The 26727-nt window shown below is 38.4% G+C and overlaps 1 protein-coding gene and 1 pseudogene across 2 annotated transcripts; one reads left to right on the top strand and one right to left on the bottom strand.

Annotated features, from left to right (window-relative positions):
- Positions 1–19005: 19005 nt before the first annotated feature.
- LOC134220217 (uncharacterized) lies at positions 19006–20584 on the bottom strand. Of its 2 annotated transcripts, none has more exons than XM_062699211.1 (2): positions 19251–20584; positions 19006–19192 (listed from the first exon to the last, which is right to left on the bottom strand). In XM_062699211.1, the coding sequence occupies exon 1, from the start codon at positions 20552–20554 to the stop codon at positions 19277–19279; it is 1278 nt and encodes a 425-aa protein (XP_062555195.1). In that variant the 5' UTR covers positions 20555–20584; the 3' UTR covers positions 19006–19192; positions 19251–19276. The 2 variants fall into 2 exon arrangements, with proteins under 2 accessions (XP_062555195.1, XP_062555197.1); XM_062699213.1 differs by having other exon boundaries at positions 19006–19189.
- Positions 20585–21921: 1337 nt separating this feature from the next.
- On the top strand, positions 21922–25385 carry LOC134221512 (ATP-dependent DNA helicase DDX11-like; annotated as a pseudogene).
- The last annotated feature ends 1342 nt before the right edge of the window (positions 25386–26727 follow it).

Raw genomic sequence — 26727 nt, 5'->3', positions numbered from 1 at the left:
TGTTATCGCATCCCGGAGCAGAGTTATTCGATGAAAGAAGAGACATAGAAAGTTCCAGCATTGTGAATAATCCACCCAAAGAACCGGGATCAGTGACTGATTCTCGAAATAGCGGTTCTGCTGGTACGGAATCTGGGCAGACCTTTTTTGCGAAGTTGAATATCCATCGATTGGAGTATTCTTCACTCTCATTGGTGGAAATGCGGTTCCGCATGTTGCGAGCCGTTTTCCAAAGTGTTGTCATTGAGGTTTCTCGTGATAGTCCCTCGACAAAACGTCGCCAGTAGCTACGTTTTTTGTCTTGAGAAGATTTTTGAGTTTTCTTTCGAGCCTCAAATACTCTTCAAAAGCTCTGACCTTCCGTGTTTACGGAAGGCCTTGAAAACATCAGATTTCTCAGAATACAACTTAGTACATTCATCATCCCATCCAGGAGTGGCTGGTCTTCTGATGACAGATGTACTTGGAACGCGTCGTTTCTGAGCTTCTAGTGCGCTTTTTTGAATCAACTCAGTAAGGAATCGATATTCATCCAAAGGTGGAAGAGTATCAGTTGATTCAATGCCAATTTTTACCGCCGATGCAAATTTTTGCCAGTCAATGTTCTTCGTGAGATCGAAAGGAACATTAACTGGCTCAGATTTACAATGTTATGAAAACTCATATGTGAATATGTACGTTATGTACATATTCACATATGAGTTTTCATAACATTGTAAATTAACGTCCAAGTCGGGTGGTTTAATCCCCGGAAATAGGCAATTAACTTTGATTGAACTGGCTCAGATTGTTGATAGCCACTCTTAATTGTGGTGACTATCGGCATATGGTCACTACCATGGGGATCTTGAATAACCTTCCACGTGCAATCTAATGATAGTGAATTTGAACATAAAGACAGATCAATACGGCTTTGTTGACCATTTGGTCCTATTCGAGTTACTTCACCAGTGTTCAAAATATTCAAATTGAAATCGTCACACAAATCATAGAAAATAGGCGCTCTATAATCGTCATATCTTTCGCCCCATCCAATACCATGTGCGTTCATATCACCCAATATCAATACTGGAGATGATAGGAGGGAGACTGCGCTCCAAAAATGTCGACGATTAATAGAGGCATTTGGAGGAATGTACACTGAAGCTATGCAAAGATCTTTATTCTTTACATTTATTTGGCAAGCGACGATCTCTAGGCCATTAACAGTCGGAATGGGAATTCTGTAGAAGGAGTAGCACTTTTGATCCCCAAAAGAACGCCACCATAATGATCATCCTGATCTTGGCGAATAATATTAAAATCGTGGAAGTTGATTTCATCTTCAGAAGAAAGCCATGTTTCACAGAGTGCAAATATATCGCAATCGGAATTGCGAATCAAAAACTTGAACACGTCTAATTTATTTTTCAGACTATGACAGTTCCACTGCAGCACAGTGATTGTATCTTGTATGGCCGTATTATCCATCGAAAGATACAATTTCTGCAAGAAGGGGCCATGAAACAGTCAATTGCTTCAGATAACTTTCTACTGTTGGTATAAAGAGGTCAATGAGTGGCCTCAATGAATTCGGAATATTGAACAAATTCAAAAAACGGTCCACGAGGTCCTTGAAGGAGATCAATCCTCGCTTGGACGGAATATTTTTTCTGGAAGTGCGAATTGCATTTTTTCTTTCATTGATTCTCCTAACCGGATGTTTCTTGGAAACATCGGTTTTAGGCAATGGCGGGAATGTCTTGCTGCAACTAGGATCCAAAAGAGCAGTGAAGACAGATTGCTTCGGGATTTTAAATAATCCCCCATTACCTTCAGATTTTGGCAAGCTTTATGGATGACTTTTGTTCTCTTACGGCGCGATCCCGGGGAAGACGGTTGCTTCCTCTTTTCGGGCACGTGTACCTCCGAAGAATCATCCATATCAGCTACGTCGGAGTCCAATTCATCAGTGGCAATAGAATCGTAGTAATCACTTACTCGAACGGCAGCTGAAATAGCAGCCGTGGCGGTGGTTGTGGCGGATGTGTCTTGCGACTTAACCATTTCCGCATACGACTGCTTGGAGCGCTGTACCAACGAGCGCTTCACTTTTTGGGTGCGCTTTTTGTACACCGGGCATTCTTGCAAACCATGGGGAGGATCCATGCCACAATAAGCGCACTTTGTAGCTTGTTGTTGACAGGACTCCTCCCTATGCTTTTCAAAACATTTGCCACAACGGGGCTTGTTGTCGCAAAACTCGGCAGTGTGCCCCAACTGTTTGCAGTTGGTACAATTGAACACCCTCGGCACAAAAAGACGCACCGGAAATAACATATTTTCAATATCTACATATTTTGGGAGAATCGAACCGGCGAAAGTCACCCGAAGCGAACCTGACTTAGAATACACTCTTTTACCATCTACCATGGTAGCTGAATGCAACTCCTTGCAATCCAGAATATCCACAGTAGACTCCATTGCATTCTTTGGGCGGCCTTTTCCCGCAAGTACATCCTTGCAAGTCAGGCTCGCTGCGTTGATCACACCTTCGATTTCGACCTCCCGCGAGGGGACATAAACCAAATATTCAACATTGTAGGCCTTGTCTTTAGCGATTTCGTTTGCATCCTTGTATGTAGATGCGGTTATGCGTAGTTTGTTCCGATTTACCTGATGGAAATCAGTTTTCGGAAAACGACGCGTCAAATCTCGCTTAATGCCGAGAAAATCTAGGCTTTTCACTTTCTGCCGAAAGTAAACAACCCAAGGCCCAGGAGAAGATGCATGGTAGAATCGTGTGCGACCACCATCTTTAGGAGGCCCACTGCCCTCCGCAGTCTCCGCCTCCATTATCACCTCGCAAGGTGTTGGAAGTATAGTTATTACAAGCTAAGAACTAATAACTATTAACTAATTAGAAAAAAACTAATTCAAACTATTCTAATCAGACCCACTCTGTGGGAGAACAATACAACAATCTTTGCCACTTATCTGCGGCTGCTGCTGTAGGTAGCAGCAGTAACAATAGCCTGCTTAACTGGCGTCGCCAGAAGCAGCTACTTCCACTCGCCGACAGTGATCGCCTTGGATCCGTAGGTAGGATACGCACCACACAATAGCACTCGCACTACCGAACACAATCCGCGATGAGACACAGCACACACGTCTGGCTCGTTCGAACTATCGGCACGGAATGACAATAAGTGTCTTGTGAATATAGAGTAAAAGCTTGCAGTGCAATGCAATGTAAATAAATACTAAGGTATGGAAATCCATATATTGTGTGCGTGCCTTTTGTGTATGGCGAAAAATCCTTCACTACTACATTCGAACGAGCTCCCATAAGAAGCCGTGCAAATATGTACGTCACCATTTGCTGTTTACATTTTTCATCATCCACTAATACACTTGCATTTCGTCTTCTTCCTCACCTTCTATTTATTCTCATTGAGTGCAATGCAAGCTTATAAGAGTGTTTATATGTATTAGTGCGAGCCTCAGTTGGACGTTGTTGGTGCATATGATGCCACACTACATGATTCAGCCTCGGTTGTCTCGAAACTCGTAATCATTCATGAAAATTGGTGAGGATGTTCCATTATTGCTATTTTATTCCAATCGTTGAATATCTTGTGCTATTGTCGTGTATCAGCTCTTTCATTATTCCCTTATCGGTGATGTAATTTATCTGCAGATGTAGGAATAGCGTGTGTGAAGTAGAACTAGGTATAATAGGGGGATTCACTTAACGGCGTAAACATTTGCGTATCTGGTTATTGAAAAGTTTCATATGCAAATACAAGGGACATATTTCAAATCGCCTATGAAGCATTTCTGTAAACAGATGTGCAGCAACCTACGACGTTAAGTGAATACCCCTAACTAATGTGTCACATAAACCGAATCGACTTCATAGTTAGCATACTCTCCTTTATTTTTGTTCCGCGTTTTTCAATCTTGTCTTATTTTGATTGTGGACACAAGAATCAATAAAACATATTAGTAGTACATTTTCGTCTCTTTATATTATCGTTGAGTTTCGTCAAAAGCTCTTTCAAAGCTTAGTTTCATCAACAAGAGTCCTGTTCAATGAGAACTGAAAATAGTTTGCGATCACTTTCAAGTTTTTTTTCCTAACTATGAAACGTATCTGATTGAACGAGGGGATTGTGTTTAGTTTGAGGTGCGGCGTTAGATTTTTAGTCATCATTTTAAAGTTGTTGAAAATTATAATGTTATTTACACCGAAAACACCTCATAATATTATAGCACAGATTAGTCTCAATGTTCGTTGAGTTCCTAATCCTGCGTATCAATCCATTTTAGAAGAGTCTAACATTTTGTATAATTCTTAGTAATTGTGTTGCCCAATTTCTGTCATTCTGGTTATTCACTAAATATGTTCATTTGTTCTTCTAACCATAGGCTACACAGATAAAAATATGTTGTGATTTTAAATGTATTTTCATGCACATATTTGGAGCATGCAAATAAACGTAACATTCAATCGATCTTACTGTTCTTTTGAATCGAAATAAATTTAATCTGTGCTTGCTTGTAGAATTTAATTGAATATCAAATGTTAATTCGTTGGATAGGGTTCGCTGCAATTTTACACATCGTTGAATTTTCAAAATTATTTGCTGTGTAGGCTTTTTTGCAGAAGCGAAAAGCAAAATTAAAAATACATATTGATATTCACATAATTTTTGTAATTTAGTTTCATCTTTTTTCCAACTTTTTTTAATGACAAACAAAGTGGTTATCCAACTTTTCTGAAAGTCAGCGGTCGTGAATCTAAATTAAAAACACATAACATAGAAATCGTAAATCAAGGAAATTGCGGCATACAAAAGTGAGTAAAAAGGTTTAGTATAATTATCAACTTATTGCACGATGTTTTTCTTCATGTTCGATGACCCTAATGGGATCGTTTTGCTTAATGATCAAAAAGTTTTTCCCAAAATTAAATAATTATATTTTAATAATCTATCCCCACAAAATAAGTCGGAATGTCAGAGTTTCGCGAGTAAATACTAGTCTTAAACTACATATTGCTGCCTCTATTGGCTTGATAAATCATGAACGTTTAAAGAACAAACAATAAATAGAATAGATATAAGTATATACTCTTTCGACAGCCGGCTGGCAAGAGTTTAAATTAGAAAATATAAACAACATATGCTATGGGTCGAATTGCCAGCTTGAGGCAAACATCCTTGACCTATTTTACCCTACCCAAACACCAACTCCGTAGAAGGGCGTCGCCAAGTCGGGGGCCTCTCACTAAGTAAGTTCTACATCAACATTTCCTTCCATATCCCTAGTTACGGTAAAGATTGGCGTGGCCAGGAGTAGTAATCCTCATGCTTTTGTTATTTTTGTGTTAGACTGAAATCAAGAATCCCTCCCCTTCTTGATTTATCGGGAACTTTTTCCAATCGGCGTATGTAACATTTTGATCAAGCTGAGAAAATGAGCTTGGAAGTTTTCAGATTTCATTTTTATTCCTATTTAGAAACTAATCATTTTTATTGCAATTGAATACACCTCAACGATACATTATGAAAAGGTTCATCGTCACTGACTCTGAAATCTGCACTGCGTGTGAACATTTCAGCAACAGATAAATCACATACGTCGTTTTGATACGTCAGCATGACCGAGGTCATGCTACTTTCGTCGAAATGTTACGCTGCTCCATACGCTGCATTGTTGATACGTCGAAATGTTGCGTCAAGTTGAAACGTTTCACGCACATGCGACAAAAAAATTGCAACACTTACAACACGACGTAACAACATTTGCTGCAGGAAAACAACGTAAAATATTTTTATCAACGAAAATCAAAATACAAGCAGCAAGCTTAATTTTGAAATCAGTGATGATGGACGCACGTTTTAAACTATCTAGTTGCTCGAAAACAGTTTTTAAGTACATTTTATGCTAAGCGGTGTATGTGCAATATTTTCAACAATGATGTTACACCGTTTTGCAAAAAATTTATTTACATTTTTAAAAACACATTTTCATGTAGCTTTGAAGATATACACATTTTTAGATGAATTTGATGCCATATGCTGTTGAAAACGGGTTTGTTTACAATTTGCGACATACGCCGTTTTGAAAAAGTACCCGAGATTTTCGGATAGCATTCTACATAGGGATTTCAAAAGAAAAACATGAGTATCACTAGTGTCCAATCTACGAAGTATACCGTAACAACGCTAACGCTAACACATACACACATACATACACACGGACAGACAGACATTTGCTCGGCTCGTCGAGCTGAGTCGATTGGTTCGTTCGTTTTCATAGTGAAATGATAGCCTTTCGGTACAACTTTGTTGTACGAGAAAGGCAAAAAACTTTGAAAAAAATGCGCGAGCAACAAACACGTACATACGTGCTGCTGTCTCGAACTGGAAATATGTGATGATAAGTGCAAGGGGCTGCTACTTCAACAAACTTGATAGAATACTCGAATGCAACGAGCAAATGGGCACACTGTAAAGCTTTTTTTTTATGTATAATGCTTGACAATGGGCCACAAGATTGGATCGCAGCAATCGACGGGCGCGGTTGGCTCCAATAGTTTTTCCTTTCACGAATTTTTCAATTTTCTCGAATTTAAAAAACAAATATTCTAGAGACTCGCTTACAGTTCTTACATTAGAGTAGAGTGGGGCAAGAGTGCGCGTGGGGTAAGAGTACGTTTTCGATTTTTTGAAATAATAAAAAAAAGATAAACTAGCAGCACTGCATCAGTTTGACAGGTATTCTGGCCAACTATTATCATGTGTAATTGTAAACGATTTGAATAAACAACAAGGGAGATATGGAGTTAGATAATTTTTTGGTCATTTTGCTAAAAATAATTGGATTTCCGCAACTAGTATTTCATTGCCATATATACGTTCAATCAGGTGAACATTATACCATTTCGATAACCTATTGTATAGAATACTTTATGGTACAGAACACCAATCCGGTTGGTTTTCCAAGAAGTCAAAACCATTACTTGAATAATTTTTGGGATTGTGGGGTAAAAGTACGCAGGAACCGGTGGGGCATATGAATTTTTAAATGATGATGTCAAACCCGTATCTCCGGTCGAAAAAAGACTTCTTCCAAAGCGTAAAGATCCACAACTAAGAAAAAAGGGACAGAATTCGAAATTATCACAAGTTTTTAGGATAAGTTGAAGTAATTCGGTGTTAGAAAGGATTTAGCGAACAAAGCACTGAAGCGAAATAATGAAATTGTATTAGGACTTGTTGTACACCTAAACATAGTACGAAAACACATTTTCATCTAAATGATAATTTCATTTAATCAAAACAAACATTCATAAATTACGCAACGTTTAGCTGGGAGGGGTTGCAAGATGTGTGACGATCCATATAATTTTTAGAGGATTCACACAAATAGTGTAAGATAGGGGGAGGGGTGATGAAATAGCCAAATTTTACGTTACGTGATTGGTGGACTTTCTTTATGGAAAATGCCTTTGTATACGCCACGCGAAACCTGATATATATTTTTACCTCTGTAGTTTTTTGTATATATAAAAAAACAATGGTTTTTCGTATGAAAGTGCACATTTTTAGGACCCCCTCCCCCTTTAAGAGTTGCGTAATCTTTAAACATTCCTTAATATATGCTCATTAAACATCAATTAAATGTTATTAACTCTTATTTGTGTAAATATATACTTAAAGCACATGATTGGATAAATGCGTACTCTTACCCCACCTGATGCGCACTTTTACCCCACCGGTGGGGTAAGAGTGCGTTTTTAACTTGTCTTTCAATAAGGGTTCTAGTAAAACGAATCTCAATAATTTCAATATTTTTTCCACTGGGTAACATAAAGGAAGAGCATATGAATCATCGACACAGATTTGATATGCAGAAGCTTGCTTCATAAGGGCCACATTATCGATTGAAAACTAAGTGCGTACTCTTGCCCCACTCTACTCTAGTGATTTTTATGTGTGTAGTGCGATAATGGACAGTATTTTAGATAATTAAAATAAGCCTCCGTTCGGCTCGGAGCCGCCGGGCGGTCGTGGGTCTCAGGAGATTCTGCTAAGAAGAGGGACCGAATGGCGGGACCGTAGCGAAAGCGTGTTTTAATTGAGGAATTACTACGAAGGAGGAATAGGTGACAGTATTTCTTTTTTTTTTACCTGAGTGAGTTGTCGAAATACGGAATACGGATAGGGAGAACGGATACGGAATACGAATACGGAGAGAAGATGAAAATCATGGCGAAACATTTCAACTTTTTTTTTAAGAATTGGAAGTGTTAAAGTAAAGTAAATGTAACAGACAAAGGAATAGAAGAAAATAGAAAAGTTGTGTTGGATGTGTGGGAGTATACGAAGACTGTCATCCAAATTCCAATCAATCATAGTTAATCTATTAGTGTTGATGGAAATAAATAATTGTAATTTGTTTTAACAATGTAAGCGATTTACAATTATAAATGGAGGACAAAAATTAGCTGAGCTGTAATAAATTAGCCATGGATGTAAAATCAAATAACAAAAAAAAAGGAATAATCAAATAATCTGTAAAGTTGTTTGTTTAGAAACTTACATTACATCATTCCAAATAACGAGTACCTAACAATTATAAAAAAATATATATACTTGAAATTAATGTTTAAAATTGTAGAAGTGACAAATCTCGCTTAACTTTTCAAAAGGTCCTAACTAACATTTTTTTCATGATTTAATTTGAGTATTGCAATCAACAGATTAACATGAAATATGTTGATTGCATTATTCAGATTAAATCATGAAAAAAATGTTACTTAGGACCTTTTGAAAAGTTAAGCGAGAAATATTGAACAGTGATATAAAATTACGAAGATAAAGCGTTATTCTATTAAATTGGATTTAAAATAGCATTCAGATCTCAATAAAGCACAATTATAACAAAAGTGTGACACTTTTCACGCATTTTAGGGAACGTCCACAAATTACGTAACGCTAAGAAGGGGGGGGGGGTGAGTGAAGTGTGACGATCCATACAAAATTTCCATAAGCTCCATACAAAAAGTGTGACATAGGGGGGAGGGGGGGTTGAAAAAGTCCAATTTTTGCGTTACGTAATTAATGGATCTTCCCTTATGAAAAATGCTTCAAATATTGATCTTTTTTATAAGACCATTAATATATATGAATGATGTCAAATTCTTTACAGTTTTGCATAATTTAGCTGATACAATTTGAACTTGAAATTTTTGCGCCTGGATGTGACAGCGGCGGGTAGAAAATCAGCGGTGACGATGCCTCGATTCAATCGTTCATTAAAAATATTTGCCTACATTACGGCTCTTACCAACTATGTAAGGCAAATCAACCAAAGGCTTGGCCTAATCTCACCCCTTTTTAGCGTGCATTGCTCGTTGCTACGAAAAACCAGAACCATATCCATTAAATTCTATAAAACAACAACAGATTATCGCAACATGATAATCAGGTATCCATCGATCTAAAAACTAGTTATGTAATAGATTTGTGGGGCTCTACTGACACTATTTTAACACGGGTTCATTCAATCAATACTTTTTCATTCAAATTTCAAGCATTGTGGTACGAGCACAATTAGTTCTTGGAATTTGTTTTGTGATTTCCTAGACGTGAATTTTAATATAATATCGAACCGTTAGAAGTTTTCATCAAAATTCTTAACAGTTTCTGAGATATTAGGAGTGGAAACATTTTTCGTTTTTGGCCCAATCTTACCCCCTAGGCCCAATGTCACCCCGAACGACGGTACTCTAAAGGTTTTAAAAAGCATCGTTGGTTCACATCCGTAAAATCAGTGCATCAATGCCAAATTGTGACGCGGCATTGAACAAAAATAGTCAACATGTGATACCACCACGACAGGATATTATGTCTTTGGTTGCCATATTAGCACGCGTAAGCCCACCCATCGCGGCAAGATAACATATCCGAGGGGAGGGTTGCTACTTCAACAAACTTGATAGAATACTCGAATACAACGAGCAAATGGGCACACTGCAAAGCTTTTCTTTTTATGTATAATGCTTGACAATGGGCCACATGTAGTGTTTTCTCTGCAAAACTTTCGCGTGCCGCAGGAAAAGGCTTGGAGGGCCGCACTTTGGGGATCACTGCTCTAACAGATTGCTACTATGGGTCAGAGATGCCAGATTTGAAGACATGTCTTCAATTTGAAGACATTTGAATCTCTGTGAAGACATTTATTTCGTGAAGACATTTTGAAGACTTTTCAAAATATTTGAAGACACTTGAAGACAATCAATAAGCCAGCGAATAGAAAATACAATTTCATTACTTACTTATAAGCTTGTAAATTCTGCGACCTCTATGTAAACTAGGTATATAAATATTACAAAAGTTATAATAGTCTTTGTCTCGAGCTTAGAATCTCAAACATAAAACACACTAGCCGGTTGATAACTGCAACGCATTTTAGACCTCATACACACTTAACTTTGAGCTGTGCGCTGGTGAAAAAATTCCCGATGGTAGCATTCGTTTGTATTTTTCTTGGCGGCGTCTTTAAAAAGGTATTTCGATTATTTCGGAACGCAATGACCAATCTAATTTGCGGCAAACATAGACTAAATTCTTCTATGACTAGATTTAATCTATTCAACCGTTGAGCTAGAACCAGTTTTTTTTTCTAAATTCATTCTGAATGGCATATGCAGGGTGGTTCAAAAAATCGATTTTGCTCCACAGTGCTCGTCTGATTCTTTATCATGTTCTGAGCGTCCTCTGAAAATTTGAGCTCATTTGGAATAAAACTGATTTAGCACAAGCGATTTCAAGTTTGCATGCAAATTAGTATAAGGATTTTTTTTTTATTATACTGTTAATAACGTTTCCCCATGAGGCGCAGGTTTTAAAGAAAACCTAAATAGCTAAAAGGAGTAGTCAACAGCTTTCATAAAATGAAAACCGCATATTGATTAATCGCCCCAATAATTAGTAATCGATTTTAATACAGGTTGCAAATCTTTAGTCATGATCGTTAGACTTCTTTCAGGGCATCACTGAAATGTGCAGTGCAACATAGTAGCCTGAATTTGTGTGTGCTATCTTTCGCGCCACGAGCAGCAATGTTGCCTGTTGAGGAGTTATGCAATTAGCTCCAGAAAACCACAGTATGGATTAAATTCGATTACTAATTATTGGAACGATGAATTAAGATGCGGTTTTCACTGAGTGAAAGCTGTTGAGTATTCCTTTTAGCTATGTAGGTTTTCTTTTAACCTGCGCTTAATGGGGGAACGTTATCAACAGTATAACCACAGATAACAGATATTTAGGCTAGAACAAATTTTATCGAAAATCCTGTGTAAACTTTTGAATTGATATACGTTGGCCCACTACTGCCATCTACTCAACTGATTGCGGCAGTACATACGAACGCAGCGGATTAACAACCGTCGAACGCAGCCAATGTATTTGACAGCCGCTTTCGGGCTGCGTTTTCAATAACAATGATCCTTGCGCCATCTCCAATCGATTGCCAAACGCGGTTCCAATTTAAAATACATTTGAATTAACGGTTGCGGATGTTTACACACGTATTGGATGCCAGCCTCAATATCTGTTATCTGTGGTATAACGAAAAAATAAATTTCCCCATACTAATTTGCATGCAAACTTGAAACGGCTTGTGCTAAATCAGTTTTAATCCAAATGAGCCCAAATTTTCAGAGGACACTCAGAAAGTGATAAAAAATGATATGATCGCTGTGGAGCAAAATCAATTTTTGAACCACCCTAGCATACCATCGTTCCACATTCCTCTAAATATCCGCCGGAAACTCTTTGAATTTCCTGTGGATTTTAAAAGACTTCTCAGTGAAAATTTATAAGAATTTTTCGTGAATTTTATAAGGAGAATTTCCGATGAAGAATTTCTTTTATAAATTTAAGAGAATTAAAATTGAAAATTCAGTAAAAATTATCGTGGAAATTTATAATAACTTCCGTTAAGAAGAAATAAGGGAAATACTCCAAATATTAAACGGGAAATTCTTCTTACTTTCCGCAAGTTTTACTGAGCTCCCACAAGAAAAACCCTTTTGATTTCCACAAGAAATTTGCCTCAATTAATTCTCATAGACAATTCTTACGAATGTTGACAAGAAATTGAAATTGTTTTGGTGTTAAATAGATATTTCTCAGATCTTCCATGGTAAATTACTACAGGAGTGTTCTTAAAAGAAATCCGGAGGAAACTTAATACACACCTTCGCTAAATTCTTCCTTGAATTCCTTTGATAATTCTTCAAGAAATATCTTTGGATATTCTTCCAGTATTTTATCTGAGAATTCCTTTATGAATTTCTCCAAAAAATTGTTCTAGTGTTGCTTCTGAAATTCTTCCTAAATTTCCTACACGAATTTGTCCGGAGGTTTCAGGAATTTCTTCGAAAAATCCTCCAGGAATACCTTTTGAATTTCTTCTAAGAGCTCCTCCGTAAGGTCGTCCGAGAATTCCAAAGAAAGAACATCCAAGAAATCCTTCGGAAGATTTTCCTTAACTACCGTGGAAGCACCATATTTGACGCAGGTCCAATCTTGGCGCACTCCCAAATCAAATGATGCAGAAAACCTATTTTCGCCAAAAATATATCAACGAATCAAGCTAGATGGCTTTATTTGCTCTTCTTCTTTGCATATATGGCATAAAAAGCATATTATTGATGAAGAATCAACGTACCCGAATAAAATATATGGAAGTCATACTCATAATGCGTCAATTTTTTTCTTTCTTAGCCACAATGCTAAGGATCGAATGATCATTTTTTCACGCAAAATAACTTTTGTGAGAATCTTTTACCCCTACCTAGAAACAGCTGAGCATTATGAGTAAGCTTTACCTTTTACGTTGAACATTGCAACATTCGAACGCATTTTTCAACCCAAAATGTTCTGCGTCAAATTAGATCCACAATGCATTGTGATGTTCCTAATTAATCTTATCATACGAATAGACAAGGCAGTGCTAATAAACCTCAATAATAGTATTAGGAAAAGCAATATGTATTCATTAAGTTTTAACTAACTCTCAACTACTTTAAATATTTGTCAACATTGGATCATGCCACTAAGTGTCCAGCCCATGATAGTATGCCTTATGCTGCCTTCGATTTTGATGCGTTTATTTGACGCGTTTGTTACAGGTAGAATTCTTGCGAGAAAACAATATTTTAATATAAATTAGTATCATATAATTCAATTTACTTTCTTTGTACGAAATTCAAACAAACCAAAACAATGAACACATTTTCAATTTGTTACTCTGTCGCTTTCTTGTCGCTACTAGTCGTGTAACCCTGAATATGAAATTAAACAAAAATATGGCTGCCTTTCTCATATAAGCTTCAGTTTATGTTAATAGTTTATTGAAAAAATGTATATAGACAGGCAGCTCATATTTTTTAGATATATCTGCCGGTCACGTAACACTTGCAGATTATTAGCCTCAATGTGGTTCTAAAAGCGTTCATATACAAGTTGCGTTTTTTGTATCCTTCTCAGTTTAGACAGAAGCTATATGAACTTCTCAGTTTATAGATTCAAAATTGCAGATTACCAAAGAAAGTTATGTTTTTATTACAAATACAACAGACCATGGTAGGCTGGTTATGTAATGAAATGTAAAAGTTAATTTTCCCGTAAATATATATTTTAACATGATTCTAACACCTAAATAAGAAGCATTTTTGAATGATGTGCAGGGTTCATGAAACTAACAAAACACTTACATGCCACAGAGCATATAACTGCAGAACAACTGAACAATTAAAAAAATGCCTCTTTGTATAATTAATTAACTTTTTATTTTATATCGTACCAAGTTCTATTACACTGTCTGCCACTGTCTTTATATAATAAAAATAAGGCATTTAATTGATTGAGTTTTAACATAGTTTTAAAGTGCGTCAAATTAGGAACAACTTTGCGTCAAATAAGGAACATAATAAAATTAAGTGCGTCAAGTTGGGCACCTCAAGTACTACATAAAACAGATTAAAAAACTAAGAAATAAACTTATATTTCGAAGTTTCATTATTTCTACACATTCTATAATAGTAGTAAGCTCGTTATGCAGAATATTAAGCGAATCCATATTGGAATTATTTTTTAAATAATGATTCTTTTTAAAATTTTCTTAACTGCGTCAAATATGGTGCCTCCACGGTACTCCGGTAGTTCCTCCCCGAATTCCTCCAGCAGTAATTCCGCCGGAAGTTCTTCCAGTAATTCTTCCGAAAGTTCCCCCAGAATTTTCAAAAATTCCCCCTCAACCTCCTCCAGTGATCCCTCCGGAAGTTTCCCCAGAAATTCCTTTGGAAGTCTCTCCAGGAATTCGTCTGGAAGATTCTCCAAAAGTATTGCCGAAAGATTATCCGAGAATGGCTCCAGAAGTATACTACGGAATTTCTCTGGTATGTCCTCCAGGGTTTCTTTCGGAAGTTTCTGCAGCTATATCTCAAGAAGTTCCTCCAAGAATTCATCCAGAACTACTTCCAAGAATGCCTCCGGAAGTTTCTCTAGAAATTTCTTCAGGAATTCCATCGGATATTTTTGTTCAGTAATTCCTCAGGAATATCGTTCAGAAATTTCTCCAGAAAATCCCTCCGGAATTCATCCCGAAGTTTCTATAGGAATTCCTTCTTAAGTTTCTCCAAGAATTCCTACTGAAATTCCTTCAGAAATTTCTCCAGTTTCTTCAGTAAATCCTCTGGGTGTTCCAACAGGAAACCTTCGGGAAATTTGGTCTGGATGTTTTTGAAGTATTTCACGGTAAATTCTGAAACCTTACGTGGTATTCTTTAAAAATAAACTTGGATGAATTCCACATGGAAATTCAGTTTAAAAATCCGATGAAATTTTAACCAGAATCAGTATAAAATCCAGGGGAAACTCGTCATACACTATCTCGTGAAAATTTTATAGAATATTCTCTTGAATTCTATCAATTTGAATGTTTAAAAAAATAAATTATTCCACATCTATAAAACAAGGACATGATTGAATTTACAAACCTATTGAAATTTGAAATTTCTCGCTAATAATCATAATTTTTATATTGAAGACATTCGAAGACATATTTAAACGACTGTGAAGACATTTGAAAATATTCTCTGGCATCCCTGCTATGGGTATCTATGATGGCCGTTTTCTTTTCGCGTTTTATCTTCTGCTCTATTACAAATTAATAAGAAGAATACACTTATTTCACTGTTTCGCACCTGTTCACTCGTATTTAATACTGAAGAGCGTCAACCGCAAAAGGTTCAGCTCAGCACTCCCACACTATTAATTTTGCGAAGCTCACTCGGGAAACACAATTTCAACTCGACCCTGCGAAAAAACTTGTGTACACACGAAATAGTGAAGCCAATCTCTATTAATAGACTTGTATTAATTTTGTACCCTTTTCTACATCGAGCATGATAAGGTACACATGGATTCAGTGTTGTCCTACACTCAGTGCAAAAAATTCTGCTCTTTGATTTTACTCCATCTAAACGATTTTATAGTCTTAACTAAGTAGTGTAACTAATAGAGGGATATTTGAATTTTCTAAATGTCATGTCAAACTGTCAAAAAGTGCACGCCAGAGTCACAGGAGCGCGCGCCGAGGGGGACGCCACTTTGCGATTGCACACTTAATCGCAGCCATTGCCTTCATTATCGCAATTAATCGTATCTTAATTTTTTAATCGCGAAATTTATCGCATAATCGCACCCCATCGCGCCTCATCGCGCTTTATCGCAACTGTTTTTTGCTCGAATCAGAAATAGCGATGCTATTCATATTCGAGTAGCTCTTTTCCGTCTCTAGCAACCAGGGTTACGACTTGTTTTGTTTTTTTTTTGAGCAAGTGAATTCAGTTATCGGTGACAACAGCAGTTTTTACCTATCTTTTTGTCAATTAATCAAATTTAAGGAAACTAAATAATCTATAGCCTTATTTGTTAGGCTTTAGGTAACAATTGATACAAAGGTACAGTATATCCATTTGTAATAGATTTTAATCCGCTCTAATCGACCTATTCACTTTCTCCAGAATGACTGGCTGTTGCAGAAAAATATGAAAAGTATCCACTCCGGCTGAGTGATAAACGGGGTGGAGAATTTGAAACAGCTGTGTTGCCGTTTCGAGCCGAAAGCTTGCAGTGGACATGAAAACTGAATAAGTTGCTTCAGATGAAACCTCTGCAGAAAGGCCGATATCCTGCAGAAGCACTTCTGTGGCGCCATCAAGCCCAATGTGTTTTATCGAGCATTTTTATAAAGGACCGAGCATTTTTATAGAGACGAGAAGGTCTCAGGCATTTAATAGCGGAACGTTGTCGATCAATTGGTTTCGGTTTTTAGTTTCCGGTTGAGGGGATTACTGGTAACTAATATGATGAAGGAAGCCCATTGCTTGATACATCCAGTTGAGAACGATAGTTATCTCAGAGTATTTGCCAAAGTACGACTTGGGGAAAGACTTTTGAACCAGATCCAACGTTTAAAAAAACGCTAGTTTTGCTGTTACAGGTAAGGAAACATTTAAAACAGATTTTAGTTCTTTTTTTCGATTGTAACTCTTGTAAATCTCTCTTTGTCCACGCAGGATGGCCACTTCATCGTTCATACCTCAGCGTCAGATAAACCGATTGACGAGTGACAAACACTGCGCATATAACTATTGCAAGTTTTTGTCGGATTTGAGCGGCATTTTTCCCGCTCTGATCGATGCTACCTTCAATTCTGAATTCGTTGAGGTCTTAATACAACAAACTGGATTACGAAACCGATCTCGTAACTTATTCGAAACGACGTTCCAACGATCCGACAAGGCAATATATGACATTATTCATTGCTTCCTAGGTAAAAGCTCTGTGCGATTATGTCCCTTCCCTGGGGACTAGTCAGAGGAGTCGCGTGATCATTTTTTCAACCTGAGCACGGTTTGACAAAATTCAATATAAAAAAATGTAGGTATTTGTAACTATGTATGAAAATCACGGTAAATCAATACAAATGATACCCCTTGAAATGTTTCTCCTATTTTTAATCACCATCATAGTGAATACTGCCTCCATCACCATGGGTCACATATAATTATTATTTGGACAATCGGTGGTCTGGAACTCGAACTAGTTATGCAAATATAAATAGTAAAAGCTCAAATGTGTTTTGCGACTGCTTTCTTCGGAAATCAATCGATTATCAACCGGCACATGAAATCAAGGCGATCTTTCCATTGTCATCATTTTTTAAAGCATATCACTCCTATTCTTGTTTACGGGCGAACGAATGCAGTTCGTTCGAATCGTTTCTCCATTTGATTTTGCTGGCGTAAACAAGAATAAGGGTGTATAATGACACTGACACTATCGATTGATTTAGGATCATTTGTCCGAATGTCATTTGGCCGAAAGGGTCATTAGGCCAAACGCCGTTTGCCGAAGGCCGTTTGGCCGAATAGTTGAAAAGTGAGAATGAATCTTCGAAGCGATTAAAGAGCAGTGAGTAGTGAGAAATGGGTGATGAGAAGTGAGAAACGGGTGGTGTGATATAAATGGTAGAAGTAAAAGGAAGAAGAAAGAAGGAGAAGGAAAAAAAAGAACAAGGATAAAGGAAGTAGAAGAAGGATGAAGGAAGGAGAAAGGAAGAAGAAAGAGGAAGGAAAAAGGAAGAAGGAAGTATGAAGAAAGAAGTAGGAAGAAGTAAGAAGTAAGAAGGGAGAAGGAAGAAGTACACTCTGAGGAAAATATATGCTAACTGCGTTTCTCCTGGATGACCCCACGTTCGTTTACTCGATTATACTCGATTAGTATAACCTCCGTGTAACGATTTCACTTTGCATAGATTACTTTTTGCCCTTCTCGTACAACAAAGTTGTACCGAAAGGCTATCATTTCACTCCAAAATCGAACTTTATATAGAAGTCTCGGAGACCCATGATGTTATATATACTCAATGCAGTTGAAACCCGAATTTGGGGGCTACCGAAGTTGGATTTTTCTCACAATCCGTACGTTTAACCTAACTTGGGAAGTGGTGCGCTGAAAAGCGCTTCGCGATATGAAAACAGCGCACCACTTCCGAAGTTAGGTTTAACGTACGGATTGTAAGAAAAATCCAAATTCGCAAGCCCCAAATTCCGGTTTTCAACTGGATTGAGAATATCAATCGACTCAGCTCGCCGAGCTGAATAAATGTCTGTCTTTTTTTCTTCTTCCTGCCTGTAATCGTATATTTCAGGGGACTGAAGAGAAGGCTAATACGCCTACCCACCATTCATTCAACATGGCGTACAATGTTTTTGTTTTAATTTCGTTTTATTCATGATAACAAAACTTCGGCAGTACCGACAAGCAATTTTTCGACATAAGGAAGCCATACAAACACAAAAGGCTCGATGTGCCTCAACTAATTGCAAGCTTTCGCCAGGAGAAGTTAATTGTCGATAATTAGCACTAACTGCGTATGAACCAATCACCCATAATGAGCGCTGGATTCGGGTATACTACCCACAAACCGGGTACCAAAAACAGAAGTACCAAAAACGATGTTGGGTAGAGTGCCATTGTACCGCGGATGACAGGCGTTTCACCCTCCTGGTATATTTCTCGCACTTAGTTTCATAGGGGCGTAACTGTATTGATCGATTTCTCTTCGTCGATTTTTTTTATTATTGTAGCGAATTGCGCTAGTTTGTCGATGATTTAATGGTTTGGTGTGATAAAGGATGATTGTATCTTGCACCTGAATCAATAATCACGGTTGTAGCTTTTGAAACAATTGAGTTATTAACAAAATATAAGATCGATTTAGAGAAATCGATCAATACAGTTACGCCCCTATGAAACTAAGCGCGAGATTTGTTTATCATTTGATGGGGTTCTTATTCATATGGGACAGATGTGCGTTTACAAGCAGTATAGATTATATCAAAATTAAATTGAACATTTATAGAAAATGTGTAGTATCATTTAAAAATGTTTATTGCCAAACCAAGAGTGAATATTAGTGTTTTTTAGAATACATTTAACATTATTGACAATCGCAAATATTACAGATACAATTTCATACTATATAGTAAACGAAAAAAAAGTGTTATTTTTTATGAGCTGTGATTGAGAGGGTTTCCGGCAGTAGTTTGCAGCTGCTGAAAATAGTCGGGGAGTATTAGGTATTATTATAAACAATTTACATGTTCAGCTTACACTTCGGTTAGTTGCATTACTAACTCTTATTTGCTAGCCTCCGAATCATTCGCTGGTGTACAGGATGAGTTTGAATTGGCCTTAACAGATTGGAGGTGATGCAACGCTTTAGATGAAAATACCCAACACGTACCATTATGAATAGGATTTTTCACATGTGATACATAATTTTCAATGTTGATATTACCACCAATCAAGGATTCATCTAATCGTAACATTAAATACTCATCTACTGAGTAGAAATTTCCAGTGACGCCTACACCTTTGGAACTGCTGCTACTAGGAGGATGAACAGGACATTCATCTAGGGTGAAACCGCATCTTCTCCCGGATAAATATTTAAAACCATGTACTTGAGCTATCTTCAAATTTTCTTCATCCTGAAGAGCTACCCATTCGCCTCTTCGTATGACACTTCGTACTTCATTTTCATTATAAACAGGGAGAATTGTATTAGTTGCTTTTTCATGAAATCGTTTGGTTCTATCTGCACTGCATCGTTCAGGCTCGCCTTGCAACATCCATAAAAAGGTTCTAATGTTAAGATGAATTATTTTTCCATTTTTATTCCTAATTTTGAATGAATGCTTTTCATTGGGACAACGGGAATCAACCAAATCGAAAGTGTCGGATACGTTCGAGAATATCAATTCGGCATCGTAGATTTCATCTCCTGATGAATCGTTATGAGGATTACGGGTTTCGATGCTACCAACTGCATTTTCTACACTGCATTCGATCTGTTCGTCGTGTTCTTCAAAGTCCTGATCTAAAGAGTTAACGTCGACGAACTCATACTTGCCAACTTCTCGGTTCGATCGTCGGTGCGATGCATTTGGTCGTAAAATGATACTTTCGCTGAAATTCATATCGCTTCTTTCTATTCCAAACGCCAATAATGTATCGGTGGCTTGAGCTTTAGATTCTTCAATACATTTTCTTATTTCAGCATCCGTAGGCAACGTTTGAGCATCGTTTGGTGTCTTATTGCTTTGCACTCTTGGAAAATCAAAACCATTCGTAGAATCGTGCATAATTTCTGTCTTAGCTTGAATTCTGTTCAGCTTCGATTCAAATCCTTTCATAGTGAAATTTACTACTGTCGACTCTGTTGATGTAAACGACCTTGTTGTTCTAAAAAAGCTTTCACAGGTTTGGCTGTGCAGTAATTCAGGCAAATATGGTAAGTTTTCATCACGACATAGTACGATATAGTTTACAATACTGTGAGCATTTATCTCAATACACCAATATGTGTTTGTTGTAACGCAATGTTTGATTCCACCATATTTTTTCATGCACATATTTCTCCAGGCGCGCAGTACAAATAAAACGTACCTGAATACAAGGAAAAGATCAAATAAAATTATAAGAAATGGCGACATTTTGATTGTTTCGATATTTTAAAACCCCCTTTTGCGCTCAACACGGGGGTGCGTAAATTTAATCAGAGGGTAAATAAAGAGGGCGCTATTAGGAATTCCTAGCGTAAAAAAAGTTTGCCTTCCAAAGATGTATCTTTTAATCTTTGGTATTAAAGTCATTCATTTTTTTTGGGTATCAAGGTCGTCCAAAGTTTGAATATAGAGGCCTTAAGATGATCCAAAGTAACCAAAAGCTCCTTTAAGAGTACGTTTTTCGCTTAAGCAGCTCTGTGAAGCTGATGAAGCGAAAAACGTACTCTTAAAGGAACTTTTGGTTACTTGGGTTCTTAGTGTTCCAAAAACTCTTCGCAGCGATCCTCAGTCAGCAACCCAACCAGTCCGTGGTGAATTTACTATCTCATCTTTACCATGCGTCTCCATCGAACTGGTGGGAAAGTCCATCCGCGCACATTTTTTTGGGAGCCAAAACTCCTTGGAATTCCTTGGACCGATCGGGCCGCGTCCATGGCTACGGTCCGGAGGCCGGGTCCTCAGGCCACCAACTGAGTTTGGACCCGAAAATGCCAAAAAATGGTCGAACCTTTTTCCCAAAAAAAAACACGTGATCAGCCGAAAGTGAGCGGCACCAGTCGAATGACGTCATAGGTCGATAGAAAAAACGCAGAAACACCGGCTGCCGTGGCCAGATCGCGTCGGATGACTACCCAGGAAGGGTCGCACAACTTGTTTGTTTTTCAACAACTGCCTCCATTACAGAGGTTGATCGGCAGACCTTGACCTTATCGCGTTCGTAGACTAGCTGAAACCCATTAGAATAACGATAACTACTTGGAATGTAAACATATACCCATAGTGCGTCACACAACTTGTTCATTCTGTAAATAACTCCCTCCATAGCGGAGGTTGATTGGCAGACCTTGACTCTAAGGAGTTCATATGGACTACCTGGAACCCATGACAACATCAGGTAATACCACTTCATATGCAAGCTTAAACCTGTTCCTAGAACATCCGTAGTACTTAGTTAATCTACAAACAACCTCTGAACCTAATTCAAATTTGTACCATACAAATGATTTACGCTCCTAAACGTAAAAAGAGGGAGCGTTATTTCGAATTTGGTGAGTGAAAAAAGGGAGCATTATTTGGAATTTTGAGTGTAAAAAGAGGCAGCGTTTGAACGGATCGCAAAAAGAGGTTTTACAGTAAAAACTTACCATAACTTGGAAATGGCATCAGTGGCCGTTGCAATCTTTCTATCAGGGTCTTTAATGAAAACTTCCATTATGGATCTCATCATCGATATAAATAAAACAGTGGCGTCGGTATGCTTCGTTCGGTGCGTATTGCTTCCTTCTACTTGTTTATTTCACCCATATGGTTTGAGCTCCCTATGGTTGTATTGGTGAATCAGTGCAAAACTGTAAAATAACACAGTGTAAAACTACGTGTTTTGGGGTTTAGACTAGTGCTACTATTCAACCTCTGTAAATAAAAAATCAGCAAGTTATGCTGGAACTGCTGCTAATCTACGTTTGAATGGGAGTTAATAATTCGACATTAGAAAAATATAATACATCCTTTCAACGAATAGTCTCAATTGAAAAGTACTCTCGATTTGTTTCTTGTGTGCGTGAAATGAGCGAGGAGCAACTAGTTCCAATGACCGGTAGTTGTGTGAACAGCGCTGCTATTTTGTTCTGATGTTCACCTTATGGTGTATCTATGTATTATTAATCTAAGACTGTATTTAAAAAAAGTTTTTTGCGTTACGTAATATTTGAACAGACCCCGAGTGATGATCATTATCAATTTATTCTTTACTTTTTGGTTCAGTGTATAGTCCTAATAAATCTAGTACTTGGAAAACTATTACTACTTGAGTAAAAACAGTAAAAATTCAACCGGCTTCGGCGCGCATCGTCGAGTCGATCCAAAAACAAAACGAACTCAGTCCCCATCCGGTTTTCTCTGATATCAATTTAGTCACAAGTTTACTCTGTTTGTTATTTTCCAAGGGTAAGAAAACTGTTTTCGACTGGAGAAACCCTTGCACCGCCAGAGTCTGGAGAAGAATTCCAATTTCCGTTTGCCACTCCATATGCGATTCAGTTGGATTTGATGCGATCCCTCTACTCAGTGGTTGACCAGCGGCGGTAGGAATATTCAGCCCCACCGGGACGGGTAAAAGTTTGACCTTGACGTGTGGAGTGTTGAGTTGGTTGAGGATTATGAAGCAGCTGTGGCGAAAGAGTTGGTCGAAAAATTGACCAGTTGAAGGAGGAAGTGAGACGATTGGAACAAGAAACGGCTATGGCGGTGGACTGTTCCGAAGATTTGAGACTTTGGGGATCAAGAAGGAACTTGGTGAGTTGAAGGACCTGAAGGAACTGAGGGACGAATATGAGAAAAGATTAGGAGAGCTAAAAGTAAAGTCAATGAAAGTGAAGCGAGAAGGTTTCTAAAGTAAGGTTGAAAGATAAGGAAGAAGTTAACGGAGAAACTGAGAAGGAAGTGGCGTTGGAGAGGATGATTTTTGTTGGATGATTCAGACGAAGAAGATGGTGGAAAATTAGATGAAGATGAGGATCAATTGAAATTCAAACCAGTGCAGGTGATTTTTGCTCAAGAACACATCGCAGCTGGGTCAGGTGGTAAATGATTCGGAGAACAGAATTTGGGAAACAGATCAGATTGACCACATTAGCGTCAGACAGAATTTTTGCATTAACCGGAGGTGCGAAATTAAGATCAAATCCATTGATCAACGAACGATGTTTGAGTTACAGAAGAAATCGGGAAGGCTACCGTAGTTGAGAGGATCAAAACACAAGGAAAAAGCGGAAGGTAATGAATCACTTTATTACGCTTTCATTTTTGTTAACTCCCGTTTTATTTCAGGTAGCCCAAAAGTGTTCTTCTACAACCGTCAAGGGATTGAAGATCTCAAGAACGATTCTCTCTTCGAAGTGCAGGATATTGAAGAATTGGTTACTTTGCTAATCAAGAAAAGCTTGTCCGTATTATACCCGGGCAGCAATACCGGATTCGCAGCTTTAATGATTCCTTACCAGAATCTACTTCATAGAAGGACCGCGAGCAAACGGGATTGACATCAAAAACGCAATCATCATTATTGACGAAGCTCACAATCTGCTGGACACTATTTCAAACATCCATAGCCAGAAGTGACATTGGAACAGCTACAAGGCTAAACTTCATTTGAGCGCCTATAAGACTCAGTTATGCACGATTCTCTCAAATCTACTGAAAATCAATCAATTACTGTTTGTGGTTAGTCAACTTGGAAAGATTTTGGATAATCTTCAAAGATGTTTCATTCGGATGGTTGAAACTCACGAGCTGATGACCGAGGTTTTTTCAATATTACAAAACGTATTCTTCAATTTTCTGACAAGACTCGAATTGCCCAAAAGGTCCACGGATTCGCTCAATCTGTTCCGCAGCACAGCTACAAGGACCGGTTAGGAATCGACCGGTACCGAAAAAGTCAGCATCAGGCGCTCTGAAGATTATCTCAAACAATTGGAGCATGATGTTCTGAAAGGCAAAGAGACGGAGTCCGTCAAGTTGTTGAACAGCAAAATCCAGAGAAAGGAGATTTATACGAATGCTATTCGGCCATTGCTGACTTTCTGGAGTCCTTGCGGAAGATTTTGACGATGGACGTATCCTTATAACACAACAAGGACGATAAGAAAAAGTGCCTATGAATATCACTTCAATCCTGGGGCTAGATTTCGGAAATTTTGCCAGTTCCGTTCGGTAATCTTAGCCGGTGGAACGATGCAGCCGATCGAGGACTGACCCAGCAACTATTCAAATGCAGGAACGGGTGCAAGTGAAAAGCTACGGCGTGCCAGCTGATGCTGTTCTTCCGTGCTATCGCTAAGGGGCCATCGGGAAAGGAACTTCTCTTCAATTTTGCGAATCGGCAAAATAAGGAATTGGTATGATCATTTTAGTCTAATTTGTCTAGGTAGCATTGGTTTTAATATTTAATAATCATTAATAATCTCCAGCTGAACGAACTATCCTCAGTTCTGTCCAACATCTGCCAAGTTGTGCCCACGGTTGTGTGCTTTTCGTTCATATGACTATCTGGACCAGTTCTACAACCATCTCAAGCAAAGCGATCGTCTGACACAAGCTGGAGGAACGCAAACAAGTTTCCGGGAGCCACGAGGCGTGCTCAGGTGGAAAAATTCTGGCTGACTACTCTGGGCCGCTCGTCAGTGGCTGGAACAAACTGGCGCTTTGATGTTGAGCGTTGTCGGAGAAAGCTAAGCGAGGGTTAACTTTTCTGACGAGAGCTGGGACGATGCGTTGTGGTCGTTGCGCCTACCGAATCGAACAAGTCCGGAACTGGTAGAGAGGATGCGGTTTTTGGACAGACTTGGCCCTCCGGCCGAGAACGAATATTACGAGAATCTTTGCATGAAAGCAGTAAACCAGTGCTTGGTCGAGCGGTCAGGCTATTCGTGACTACGCCAGTGTGGTTTTGCTGGATACGCGGTATAGACAACGATAAAATTCGGAAGAAGCTTCCGAGCTGGATATCGGCAGGGATGCAGTGTGTTGAACGTGCGGACAAGCCATGGAAGTTTGGTGCGATTTTTTAAAGATAAAGGTAAGAAATGATATGTTGCACGGTACGTGTTGGCGTGATAAAGTAAATAGTTTATTTCACATTATCTTTGGTTTACAATTGAAGATCTAATTTGAAGAATCCATGCAGTGTTGTCCTACACTCAGTGCAAAAAAATCTGCTCTTTGGTTTTACTCCATCTAAACGATTTTATAGTCTTACTTAACTAAGTATCTGCAACTATTAGAATGATATTTGAATTTTCTAAATGTCATGTCAAACTATGAAAAATGCACAGAGCCATAGGGCGCGCACTGAAAATACACTAGAGTGTTTTCACTGGAGTGTATTTTCAGCGCGCGCCGAGGGGTGCGCCACTTCCACGATAAGTCGTAGATGAAGCTTGTTTGGCATAAAGATTTTCGCGATGAGAATTTTCACCTGCGATTAACGCGATTGATCGCGATGAAAGCGCGATAATAATGCGATAAACGCGTTGCCACACAGAACTCTCAAAACCTTAACAAAAATTGAAAAATGATATGACATATATCGTTGTCAAACATTCGATAAGAATCATTTGCAACAGTTTCGCTTCCATAAACATTTACTTCGTTGACCGGCCCTGTTAGTGTGTTCCTGCTGTGTGCTCCGCAGTTTTGGGTTCCGTTGATCACGTAGTTTCGATCGTATATAAGTTTTAGTGTTCCGTAGTTCTTTGCTGCTCGCGCGCATTTTTCGCGTTCGCTGGTCATTTAGCTGACTACGGAATTTTATATTCTAACAGTGTCCGTTTCCGATTCGTTGTTTTTACTGCTTGCAGATGCTTGGGTTTCGGTCATTACGATTGACTACGGAAGATCAATCTCTGGAAGTGTTTGTGTTCCGTTTTTTGTGTTCTCAACACTATTCGCTCACGCTTTGGCCTTACGGTGGATCAATTGGTTGGATCCGAGCTTCCACGCAATCACGGCTGCCCAGGAAATTCTCTCTCACAAGAGCATGGAAGTGCCGGAGGTAATGATTGTGGATTATTTCCAAATTAAAAATATGAAACAGCAATATATTGAACCGCAGGTTATTTTCTGGAAAAACATGGAAAACTTCCGAAGTGCACCATACCATCCACCTTAAATGCATTATAGAGAGGACTGGCGTAACCCGGCCTTGGAAGATCTCACCGAAAGAGAAATAACGGGAATCAGTCCGATGTTCGTGGTTGTCGGAACTCCCAACCTCGTGGGGACCCACTGCTACGAAAGTACCTAGGAAAATATATAGAAAAAAGGTTTCAAATTGATGAGCGGAGAGCGCTGCTGTTGAGAGATGCAGGGGCCGTAAAGCCAAAAGCTGGCCATTTTCGTAAAAACAAATCACAGCGCTCGTCTCAGCAGGTTGCTGCAAAGCAAGCAGATGTGACGGACGAAGTAGCCCTGATTACCAGGATCAGTGACTACTTCGAAAGCAGGTATGCAAAACCAAA

Source organism: Armigeres subalbatus, chromosome 3 (genome assembly GCF_024139115.2).
Source record: "Armigeres subalbatus isolate Guangzhou_Male chromosome 3, GZ_Asu_2, whole genome shotgun sequence".
Lineage (NCBI taxonomy): Eukaryota > Metazoa > Arthropoda > Insecta > Diptera > Culicidae > Armigeres > Armigeres subalbatus.
The sequence above is the reverse complement of the archived record's forward strand: the minus strand, read 5'-3'. Positions and strand labels throughout refer to the sequence as shown.